The following is a 12,764-nucleotide window of genomic DNA, read 5'->3' as shown; positions in this document are numbered from 1 at the left end:
TCTCTCTCTCTCTCTCTCTCTCTCTCTCTCTCTCTCTCTCTCTCTCTCTCTCTCTCTCTCTCTCTCTCTCTCTCTCTCTCTCTCTCTCCTTTTATTTTCAGTACCTAGTATTGCATATTCTTTTACTTTGTCTGTTTATCTGTACTATTGCAATGTTTGTGCTGCTGTAACAGCCAAATGTCCTCTCTGGAGATCAATAAAGGTTTATCTCATCTTATCTTAAGTTAATTACTTGTAATGAAGAAATTAATAATTTTTTAAGTAATACAAGCTGAAGCAAACGCTATACATTAATAAGTTAATCACCTTACCACTGCACTTATGTTATTACATTACACATTACTGTATGTTTATAATAAAAATGTACTTTGCAAACCATATTGTCATTATTGTTTTAAGCTAAATAAACAATAAAAACAATTGGATTATATGGGGGGGGGGGGGAGCATGACATGAAGTTGACATTTTGAAGATAAATGTTTTTCACAGGACAGCAACGTGTATACAGAAATGAATCAAAATCAATGGTCGCCAAGAGCAGTAGGAAAAACCCCTCAACAGATCTTAAACTGAACTGTCAAAATGTTGTATACAAGTAGAAGCTAAAACACACAAACAGTGACACAGCCTTTTTAAATCTCCTACGAGGAGCTCCCTGTATCTCTGTGCTAACTGCCAACACACAGCAGCTCAGTTTCCATTTCTGGATCTGGCTCGTAGTTTAAGCAGTTTGGCTCTTCTGCATTGTTTATGCACCTGTTTAGTCTTAGCACAAACGCAGCAGACCTGAGGTTATCAACATTGATGCAGAATGTTTATGCACAATCATGTGTTTACTGAAGATAACATATCTGTTATCATCAGTTTATGTCTGGTGTGAGTGCTATAAACAACTCATGTATAAATGTAACCTTCCTGTTATCCAACACCTGGCTTCTTGTGGTTTCAAGATACTTTCAGTTACAATTAATGTTGATTCTGGTAATGTTGACTTCTCAACATTACTTAGAGGTGCAGTGATAGCAGCCAAATTGTTCATTCTGCAGGGCACGGACGACAAGCACCGAGGATTTATTAGGAGGGCTCAGGTGTGTTTTCACAGCCGGTGTGATTTACGGGATAATTGGGCTGCTGTGTTTTGAAAAACAGCGTCTGTGGAGGAGATAACCAAGATGGATGATGTCTCTCACTCGTAGGATGTGATGATGCACCGGCTTGGTGCTCATGTAGGAAAAGTCATGTTTGTCATCTTCTACATGATAAAATAATGTATGAATGGAATATTCTGCAATATTAAAAAATAAGTTATTTGTAAAACCCACCATGGACACTGAGGGAACACCAAGACACATGTGGGCGTGTGAACTGCTTTTGATTTCCTGGTCTTCCAATAAAAGGCTTGTCAACACTCCTCACAGGCAGGGCTCGCCTACTTTCTGGGGGGGGGGTTTCCCTTCCCGCTCAGACTCCCAGTCTGATAGCCAGAGGTCAGACGGACAGCTGCTGCTTCCTCTCTCTGGGAACCACTCTGATGTTCCAGTCCCAGTCCCCATCAGGGGAGGATGGGGATTTCCTCAGCTGGAGCAGAGGCAGCAGGTGGGACTATACATGGTAACTCATAGAGACATTGGTCTGCATCTACAGGTAGGTACTTCTGCTTTAAAGCCTATATTATCACCTATCATATGAGTAACAAAGCTCTTGTTTTCCTTGATAAAATCCCTCCGGAGCTGAATGAGGTTCATTATTAGATGCATCTTTCTTTGACCCTACATCACACGGAAACGCATAAAACATTTAAACTGACTTTAACTGGAAGCCCCAATTATTCACCTACAAATCACAAAAGTCTAACAAGCATATGGATGCTTTGTGGAGGTTGTGTGACCTTTATTGCTGTCAACAAAAGACAGGAAAGACAAACAGATAAACACAACTCCTTACATTCATCTACAGATCTACAGCCTGATCTTCGTGTTCTTCTCCACTTAGTGTTTATAACTATTTTTATGTCCATGTTCAGAATCCAAACTCTTATCTGATTTCCCACACTTTTTGCCAGTCATTTACTGCAGGTGCATTGTGGGTAATGCTACTGGTTCCCATGCCCACAGTGACCAGACGGACCAAAGTGATGAATGTGACCCAAAAGGCCAAACAGATGCAACTCCATTCTGGGACGCACACATGCATTAACAGTGTGTTGGGGAGTTTCTTAAATAAGTTTAGCAGAAAAGAGCATGTGGATAAAGCTCAGTAAATTAAGAGTAGATGGGGAAAAAATACACAAAGTAACAAACTTGGATTCTATTTTGTTCCAAAACCAGCTTAAACGTAGTGCAACAAGATGTGAATGTCACCATAATCAAAAATACAAATGCACAAGAGTATTTTAATGTGGCTGGATTGTGTTCTGTTGACATGTGTAGATACTGTTTTCCTGCTACATAATGGCCTCACTATCAGTGTATTACATCGTTTACTCTAAAGATGGCTGCAACCTACTTTGTATTGATTCATCAGGTAAAGCTCACATGGATAAATTAACACTTATTGCTAACTACTGCTTTGGAAGTGAGACAAGTTTGCATTTCCGTGTGTTAACTGCATTTACAGCCAGAAGGATCGCTGGCAACCATTCCAGTGTTTCCTCCTACATGTTGTTAAGGAATTCAGAATCAGATGGGCTCTGATAAAACATGACAATTCTCTGTGATACTGTGCAAATGTATAGCTCGGAGATTAAAGTGTGGTGGGGGGGGGGGGGTAGAAACTGTGATTTTGGATCAGCACCCGTGGCAATACTCTGGAGGGGAAAGGCACCCTTTCTATGTTGACAGTTCGATGTGATTCACTTTGGCAGTGAGCTGTCTTGCAACATCACAAACAAGTCTCCTGGTTTTCTAACTTTTGGAAGTAGTTCTGTCAAAGGTTTCAACGCTTATGAAATAGGAATGTTGTCTAACTTTACAGAAAAACAGCTTTACATGTCATTTCTAGGAAAGAACAAAACAGAAGAAGCAAGTCTGATTGAATACTGAACATTTATTTGTTGTAATTGATAGATTTAAAGGTTACAGATCAATTGTTTGGATGATTTGAAGCCTGCAAACAACAACTACGGTCAGCACACAGGGGATTTAAATTATTTAGCTTGATTCGACCGCTGCTCAGGTCAGTGTGTTCAGTGTGTCATGTGTTCAGATCACTACTGATTGACCCTCCAGTTTCATGTGCTACCACTTTAACACAAGCCGCTATTAGCTGGGATAACTGTGTGAGTGTACAGGGCCATCATTGAGTTCAACAACCATTTTACACGGCAATATAATAAATAAGTTAAACTTTTTTTTTTGTGAAAAACTTCATGGGACATTAGCGTAAAAGAAAACCTTGTCAGTTCTCCACACTTCATCATACTGGAATAACGCTGGCTTTGTCCAAAGTTCAGCAACTTTTTTTGCAGTTTTGCAGACAATTGGATGATTAAAGCTCAGCTTGGTAATCCTCTGAAACATTTCTGCTGAACACAATGTCTCTTTCCATTTAACTGCCAACAAAATCCAGAACAAAGTGGAGTGAAAGTTAGAGTGAGCACGTACAGGTTCAGCGTCTTGCTCAATGACACTTCAAATGAAACCGATAACACGGCTGCATGTAGCACAGGATCTTGTAGAATATCAACGTAAACGCCTAAAATCCCAATTTCTGTTCCGTCTGGTGAGGTCAGAAACCAGCTCACCTGATCATCTGTGTCTGTGTCTGTGTGACTAAGAGACATTAAAAACATCTAGAGCTGTTTGTGCAGTTAACACTTTAACAGGACTTGTGTTGAGATGTTACATTTAAGATTACTGAACTGTTCTATCACGTAGAGTAAAGGAGAAGAGTACTTTATTTGAATTATGTTACAGCACATTCTACTTCTCTGTGGAGAAGGCTCTCTTCATAAGTGGAGGAGGCGTCTTCCCCGCTTCGTAGAGAGATTCTGGAGGAGGGGAGCTCAAGCAGCACCAGTCCGGGATGCGGCCTGTCTGGTTGTAGTAGTCTCGTGACACCGACCTGCTGCCCAGAATGTCCTGCAGCGCCCCGAAGATAGCGCCTGTTGAACAGAGGACAGCATGAATACAGAAGGGGAGGAAATTAAATAAATATTTCCCAAAATAGTCTCCAAAAAGGCTGACTTGGTTTATGGTGTCATCAGTATGCTGATGCTGGGGATTTTTATATTTATATTTTATTTTTACTCTGAAAGCCTTCAGTTCAGCAGCTAGTGATGAATAATGAACCTGTGTGTCTCAATAGGGACATTTTTGGATTTAAATTTTTTTATTTTGGCATGGGTGTGAGTTTCTTTTCCAAATTTTGGAAGTTCAACCGAAGCTCCTAATAAACGGTGTAGCTAAAACATAGACACTCAGACCATTAAGGACAATGTCTCCAGATTAGATCCGATGGCTATTACAGCATTAAATAATACACTCTATATCAGGCTTTCAATCTAGAGCCTGGCTTCAAAGCTTTTGCTTTTAGTGTTTTCCACCAGATTGAGCCATTTTCTCATGTTTGCCCTTTGAGACAAATACATGCTATTTTCCTGGTTTCCTGTTAAAAAATATAATTGCATCAAAAACAATGTTGTTACTAATCATTGACATGTCCCAGACTGTGACAAAAATGTAGTATACAGAAAGTAATTAATTTCTTGTGTTTTTCTTCTTCATAAAAAACAACATTATGTAAACAAACTGGCATTTAAAGGGTCACAATGCTCAAAGTGAAATGAATATGTGTTAGTGATCTTCAGGACTGGAGTTGTGAAAGTGGAAAATAATATTAATATATAATCATTTTAGTGCATTCTTTTGAAATGTTTGTCCTCTTGGGGCAATAGAGCAAGTTTTTAAAGTGAGGCACAAGGGTTAAATAAAGACTCATATCTGACCTCCGAGCCAGGCGGTGCAGTTTGGCTTTGCAGGTGGAGCGTGTATACGCAAGCTTTTGCTGGCCAGCACGTCGCTGTACTTGGGTTTCTCTACCAGGAGGCGTATCTCCGCCAGCAGACGGTGCAGGAAACCCGGCAGCATGGCCGTGCCTCCGATCACCACCAGATTCTCTGAGAGCACCTTACGGGTGTCAATGGGGCACTGCAGGGAAACACATACACACATTTACCAAATTAGATCATTTACATACATTTCTTTTTAGTCATCTATGTCCTCAGTTAGTGCAGAAGGAGACAAGCTGAGGATGGAGGAAGCAGCAGTTCTTCTGCAGGACAGCACTTTATGCTTTCACGTGCAGACTAAACCGAAGGGTGATGGATGAAAGTAGCTGCAGCGGGCATTTACATTACTGCAGTGCCTTCACTGGTGTGTAGAGCCCAACTGATATCTCAATAAATCCTGAGAACTGCTCAGATTGGTCTTTATAAAATCTTGCTGTAGCAGTTTAAATCTGAGGCTGTGTAATGTACCCCACTAAGATTAATTAGGCTGTCCGGGGCTGCTTTGATCTCCACGTGGAGCAACCAAACTGCTCTCGGTTACATGCAACGGCCTCAGTTAAGTGTCGCCATAGCAACCACACTGAGTCAAACTCTACACTCGACTCCAAAACTGGGCTGCTGCATTCCTCCTGCCGAAGATACTGAAGGTTACAGAAGCATAATTAAACTGCTGTCCACCAAAAGAGAAGATTAGAACAAGCATTATTTGGCAACTTCTTATTAAATAGACACAAAAAGCTTTATTTCAGTATATTAAAGAGGTGTCAATGTATTGTAATAACGTCAATAATTAAATTGTTTGATTGTGTAAAATAAATAGTATTCCAGAGATATTAGAGCATAACTAAGACTTGTTTCCTATCGATGTTTGTTACTTTCTCTACCGTTTTCTTTTAATCTTCCACAGTTTTTTTGTTATGCTCATACTGCTTCAAGAAAGTGGCTGCTCATAAACATAACATCTTGATCTCAAACATGCTCAGACAAATAGAATGAATAACTTGTCTCGACCTTGACCAGAGCATCTAGTATCAGAGAGGCCACACTCTTCTCTTCGTTGTCCTGTTCAAACAGGATCTCCATCAGAGAGTCCCTGGAGAAAAGACGAGAGAAAATCTAATGAGCGACAAATACTTTTGCGGAAGAGTCATAGAGAAAGTGTAGAAGTTGGACCCTAAAGTGAAAATGCGCAGTTTCATGGCACAAGAAATTGGTGAAATTAGCCAATCATTAAAGGCCAAGTCAATGCCACAGTAAGATTATCGTGTTATAAAGCAAGCATTGAAATAAATAAGGAAACCTAGATTTTGTCAAAATAATCTGTAAACGTCAAAAGTCAAACAGTCAAAGGAAGTAAACCAGTTGAAAGGCCACAGGGGCCCATTGTTGATTTCATGTTATCAAAATATGGCTCTGATAGTTTCCCGGCAGATAGGGAAACTTGGCATGATTTCCAATGCTATTTTATACCATTTGTATTCTGCTATTTCACACTCATTTACATCAACATTGATTATTGTACTGTAAATGCTCTTATTCTGTCCTTGTACTAATTGTTATGTTTTTGCTGTGAAGCACTTTGGGCTGCAATTCTTGTATGAAAGGTGCTATACAAATAAAGCTTATTAATAAAAACTAAAACTGTTACATTTCATGGACTATAGTTCATAAACGCCATTGTAAGCTTGGACACCATTTATTTGTAAATTAGTGATTTTAAATACTGTTTTCTATTAAAGCCTTTATAATAAATGTGGTTTTAATATGCTTTGCATTTAGTTACAAGGTGTGTGTTTACATTTTCTTAGACAGACGAGCCTTCATCATTTGTGTGTACGTATGGTCTCAGAAAAAAAACATGAAAAGAAAACATGAAAATATCTCAAGTTGTAAGACATTCTAGTGAAAAGAAAAAGAGAAGTATTACTGTGGGTTTAACCTCAATAAAAAGCAGACATAAAAATCATTTGACGAACTACCTGATTGATCCTTTGACGTGCAAGATTTTCTCACCATCCAGAGGATAATCCACATCTGGAGGAGGGGCTGGACGCTACAAACACATTCAGAAGAATTGTAAATCTACAGCAATGCAATATTCAATGCAAACATTTGTTTGCAGACGGAGGTTTACTAAAGGTAACTAGTATAAAAACAACATCTGACTCACTTCAGCTGTACCATCCAGGTTAAATTTGGCTTCCTGGATCTTCAGACCTCTCTGCAGGTCGCTGACAAAACATGTTCTGACTGCAGGAAACAAAACAAAACTGATAAGCAGACATTCAAACTGTAATTAAAAGCTTTAATTACATGATTGACATGGGACATTGTGCAGCACAAGTAAATAGCATATCTGCATCATTACGTAACACACATCAGTATTCCAGTGAACACATGGCAATGAAGGAGGCAGCCACAGTCTTAATAATTATTATTTTGGGACTGCTGCCTTTGAAGGGAATAATTAAAATCTCGATCCATTACCCTCGCGGGAACAAAGCGAGGGGTGCAGATTTTAAACCTGAGAAAAACAACTCCATCAACCCTACCCTTGATATCCTCCACAGTCTCCTCTGGGATGGTCCCTGCAGAAAAAGATGAAAAAGACATATAAATGAAGTAAAACTTAATTATTTTCTTTGGTTCGCTCATTCAAAAATCCATTTCTCTCATTTCACTTCAAAGTCAGATTTATGATGAGGCTGAGTCAGCGTTTGGGGAATGTGTGAGCTGATACTGCAGCAAAGGACAAGTATCTTCTTGTTGTGAAACAAACTTGGAAAAGTATTTTGTCACTACTGTCATATAGACAATTAACAAATCATGTATGGAGTTCAGATTTGGGGATTTTTTCTCTCGACGCTCACTGCAGAAACGTATTTTGTTCTACAGAACAGTAAGTCAGCCTGCTGTCGGTCTTAATTATTGATGCATATGTGTGTAGTTTCTCTCACTCTGCCGCAGCTGTAGATCTCACAGCTCAACACGACAATTCAGTTTTTCTCTATCAAAAACAGTGTGGAGAGAAAACTAAAATAGACTGTATGCATATGTATAATTCACAAATTGAGAAAGGGAATTCACTCAAATGTCACACAGGAACAAGTTCTTCTTATGAATAGTTAATGATGCATAATGGGTGAAAGCCATTATAATTTTCTGCATTGTAAAACAAATCAGCAGTCTATATCAGAGTAACATGTTTCTCCATTTAAAAAGTCACACAACGTATATGGGATCTTTCTGTAATTACCAATGGCAGCAGGTACACTCTGCCCGGCGGTGGTGTCTGTGTCCACCGTGCACTGTTCCACAAGGAGTCCATCTAATTCTCTGGAATGAATACAGACACATCTAATAAGAAAATGTTTCATTTTACAGTCACAAATAAAAATAGAGGTGTTCTTTTTACAGCTAAATGTGCACAAAATAGTCACACCCTCTGCTGAAAACTGAAAGAGCTACTTACTTATGAATGGCTTTCCCTCCCAAAGGCAAAGCCTCCCAGGCTGGCAGAATAGGAGTGCACTCATACACCTGAGTTCACAGTTAAGGTGTTAACATAAGGTTTAGATTGCAGCAGACCCCTCCCACCCTGGACACAGACTTTTAGAGTCACTTCCATCCGGCAGGAGGCTGCGGTCCATCGGGACCAAAACCTCTCGCCATAAAAACGGTTTCTTCCCCTCTGCAGTCGGCCTCATCGTCAAGGCCAGAGACCCCCGCTGACACTGTCTCTCCCTCCCCCCTCTACACGTTACATTAACGTAATGCTTATATTGTATATTGCACATTGTCTACAGTCTATATTTTGTTCCTTCTGTCTATATTGTTAGTTTTTTATATATTTGACGATGAGCACCTACGTACCACAGCAAATTCCTTGTAGGTGAAAATTTACTTGGCAATAAAAAAAGATTCTGATTCTGATAAACCTTTTTTCTTTTTACACATTCAAGCATTTTCCCCCTTCAAAGGTGTCTTCTCATTTCCCCCTGCTTCCAGTCTTTGTACGAGGCTTAACGTGTCCTGGACATCTCTCACCATGGAGCTTACAGAGAGATCAAACTCATATCAATCTTCTCTCCTAATTCATTGTGAGGAAGCAAACAAATGTATTTCCTAAACAGTTGGAGTATTCCTTTAAGGGTGAAAGACTTCAAGATGACAGTAAAAGGATACAGGTAGCACCAGCGTCTCTGTGTGGCCACAGTCCATCACCAGAGCAGAGTTGATGCCCAAAGTCATGATGGCCATGAGGTGACTTGGAGCAAACACCACAGAGGGCACCTGGAAAACATCATCAAGGATTAACACTTAAAGGGGACATATGTTATGTGCACATACATATGGGCATCTGCAGTGCCTACCAACCCAGAAACGGTGAAATAAAACAACCCAGTCAGTTTTTTGTGGGCTGCCTGGATCAGAAAACATGAGATTCAACAAGCCATTCAAATTGTGTCACCTGCAGTCTCATTAGAATACACCGCCCCACATCTGAGTATCTCCACCCACGGCCCGACAAACTACCTCTGCAAAGGTGCGCTATATTTTTCTCAGGTGCATAAATGGAGCGTTTTAGACAGAGGGTGAATACGGTATATTCACTAAGACAATATGGGGAAAAGTATGTGCTTTTAGAACATTAAAGCATGTAAATATGTTTTAGGAAAAAGCCAAGATACAAGTATGAACCTGACAATGAGCTTAATATGTCCCTTTAACACATTCACAAAACACACTGTAGCTGACACTTAAGATCAAGGTTGTTACTGACTCTTATCAAACTTATGACACTGTGCTTTTCAATCTGATGTGAAAACAAGATTTTGGAGCAAGAAAAAAGCATATTTAATTTGACAAACATTTTACTTTTTTGTTCTTAATGATGTTTTGCAGCTTCTATGAAACACAGATCTGCTTGGTTTTCATACCTCAAACTGTTTGAAAAAAACCTTGGTGAGCGTCTCCCTGAAGTGAGACGGGCAGAGGATGGACTCGATGATGACCACTCTTCTGTCGCGAGGGTTCACCAGCAGGTGCCTGATTGAGATAATTGGGATCACAAACTTTTCTTTGATGAGGCTGGACCACCCTATGTTTGAGCTAAAAGCGGTATGTGTTCTGTATAAAGGATGTTTAACACTTGCTTTGAATTAATGACATTTGCAGCAGAGTCTCACCTGAAGTACAGTAAATGGATAAACTCTTTGAGGATGACATAAAGCTCTTCTGTGTTGATGTTGTACTGAACAACTTTGATGGCCTGAAATTGAGAAACCACATTAACACGTTTTGCAATTTCCAAACATCCGTCCAAATGATTACACTCAGCAAAAGCACAGCGGTGTCTCACCTGCTGCTGTCCTGGTTTCCGGATCTCGCTCGGAATTATGAACCTGGGCCCCGTTTCCCCGGCAAAGCCACATCTGCAAGAAGAGGAAACTGTCAGCCGAGCTGCTAGAGGGTGTGCGGAGAAGATTACAATTTATGATTGTAACACAATCACAATCAGTAACCTTTTTTCAGACTTCTGCACATACCATAAGGGACAAGGGACTGAATACAATCTGCATATATTATATTATATATCCTGCTAAATATAGTTTCAGGGCTGAAAACCCCACTTTTTAAGATTCCTTGAAACTTGTATATGGAAACGTGTTAATATTCATTGCAGATATATAAAAAATGTAATGACTTGGCTCAAATGGCTACATAAGAATTTTATGAAATGGCAAAAACCTTTTAGCAAGTTGCTTATAAATAAAATAACAGTGCAGCTCTGTGTCAAATGATGTGGGACAGACAGTAACTGTAGACAAAGAAATCATTATTAAAAGAGAAGAGACAACATGCACTTCATGTGACTTGCCTCAGGCCAGTTTCTCATCTTTATGATACATTTGCGTAATATTCTAGCAAGATGTGAGCATTAAGCCACATACACTGCCATCCAAATATATTAAGAATGTTATTGTAGCATTGATGGTAAATCTCCAGTAATGTGCTCACTGTAAATACTCTAACTGTGGGGAGATGTGTAAGATATAATGCCAGGTGAAGTGACTTTTGGTATCAGACACTTCAGATTGCCAGATGCTTAAAAAAGACTGTTTCAACATGTCAACATAGACAACATGTCAACATAGACAACATGTCAACATGTCAACATAGACAACATAGACAACATAGACAACATGTCAACATAGACAACATGTCAACATAGACAACATGTCAACATAGACAACATGTCAACATAGGGGCTGTATTTCCATCTCACACTGTCTGAAAAATACCCAAATACGAAAATGTACGTTAGGTTGTTGAAAACATTTAATTTGGCAGTGTAGCTGGCTGTGATGCTACCGGCTACTGTACAGTTGTCTTTCTTTACTTATTGGATTTTATCTTAGCTTTAATTTGACATTAGCTAACACTAGCTAAACACTGGCATGTCTTGTTAGCATTGGCTTACAAACTAACACTATAGCATTTACTGCCGGTATATACAATTATGTAGCATGTGTCTATGAGATGTATTAGACCTAAAGTACCAAGGTTAAGAAAGTTATTTAAGAAAACAAATCTATACGCTAGCACATTATGCGGACGGCTCTGTTAACAGGGCGTGCTAACGGAGGATACTCACTTTGTGTATGCTGCTCCTAAATCAATGACGATCGCAGTCTTTTCTCCTCCACTTCCCAAACCATCAAATAAGGGCATTTTATCAATTTAAAGATAATGTTAGTGCTTAGCGTTGACAGTCGCAAATTTGCATCGTATCAAAAGGTAGAAAAATCTGTTGTCTTCCGGTTGGGTTGGGTCTTCAGAAACGCGATGACGTCACGTGGGCTGCCTGATCAAAATGATGAGGTTGATGGAAACTAATTCAACTAATACATTTCAGATGAGTCAATCATATACACTTACAAATACAAACAGTTAAACTTGAAAAATATATCAATATTCTTCAATTACAGACTGGTCTTACACCATTTTATTATTTCATATATTGCAGATTTATTGTTGTGCTGTTGTTCTCTTGTGTCTTGTATATCTTCTTTGAAGCACTGACAATTCCTGCATACTAGGGGAGACCGTGAGCAATTATTACTGTTATTAATTATTGTAACACCTTCAGTTCCATTGAATGAAAATTAATAATAAATAAATTATAAATGGATAAAAAAGTTCTTAAGATTGTTCCTCTGACAAGGTCACATTTCTCTGGTGGAAATACAAGAATGATTTTACTACTTGTTATACAATTACCAAACAACATTACCAGTTCATTAACTGTATTAAGTGTCACTCAATTCCTGCCAAGTACTAAGTGCTCATGCATGCCCCTGCTTGTATGCTGTGCTATTTTGGAACAACTGTGCTAATTAAAACCACAAATAATTTTACAACAAATACACCACAATATCTTGACCATATCCCATGTAGACTCAAAAAGTCAACTTTTTCTAGAGGGTCACAAGATGTAAGTCATCCTGTAAGTGTAGATTTACAACAAAATTAATAAGATTCTGGTTCATCATCTGAAAAAATCACATTTGTGTTTGATATCTAAGAATTTGGAGAAATGTATATTTGTTGGATATATATATTGTGAAACTGACAGTTCTCCGCTGCTCTCTGTGAGTATAGCGGGCGACCTTTAACTGGAGGTTAAGTAGCTGTCCATTCAGCACCATCAGGAGCCTCAAATGACCCTTTGGGGAAGACAATTACAAAATGA

At 39.1% G+C, this 12,764-nt stretch overlaps 1 protein-coding gene across 1 annotated transcript; it reads right to left on the bottom strand.

Moving 5' to 3' along the window:
• Window positions 1-3,025: 3,025 nt before the first annotated feature.
• actr10 (actin related protein 10) lies at window positions 3,026-11,862 on the bottom strand. Its single transcript, XM_029425875.1, has 13 exons — window positions 11,667-11,862; window positions 10,371-10,443; window positions 10,198-10,280; window positions 9,949-10,057; window positions 9,194-9,301; window positions 8,481-8,548; window positions 8,265-8,344; window positions 7,561-7,596; window positions 7,179-7,258; window positions 6,988-7,061; window positions 6,020-6,101; window positions 4,946-5,147; window positions 3,026-4,102 (listed from the first exon to the last, which is right to left on the bottom strand). The coding sequence occupies exons 1-13, from the start codon at window positions 11,741-11,743 to the stop codon at window positions 3,921-3,923; spliced, it is 1,254 nt and encodes a 417-aa protein (XP_029281735.1). The 5' UTR covers window positions 11,744-11,862; the 3' UTR covers window positions 3,026-3,920.
• Window positions 11,863-12,764: the final 902 nt, after the last annotated feature.

Source organism: Cottoperca gobio, chromosome 24, assembly GCF_900634415.1.
Source record: "Cottoperca gobio chromosome 24, fCotGob3.1, whole genome shotgun sequence".
Taxonomy (NCBI): Eukaryota; Metazoa; Chordata; class Actinopteri; order Perciformes; family Bovichtidae; genus Cottoperca; species Cottoperca gobio.
The sequence above is the reverse complement of the archived record's forward strand: the minus strand, read 5'-3'. Positions and strand labels throughout refer to the sequence as shown.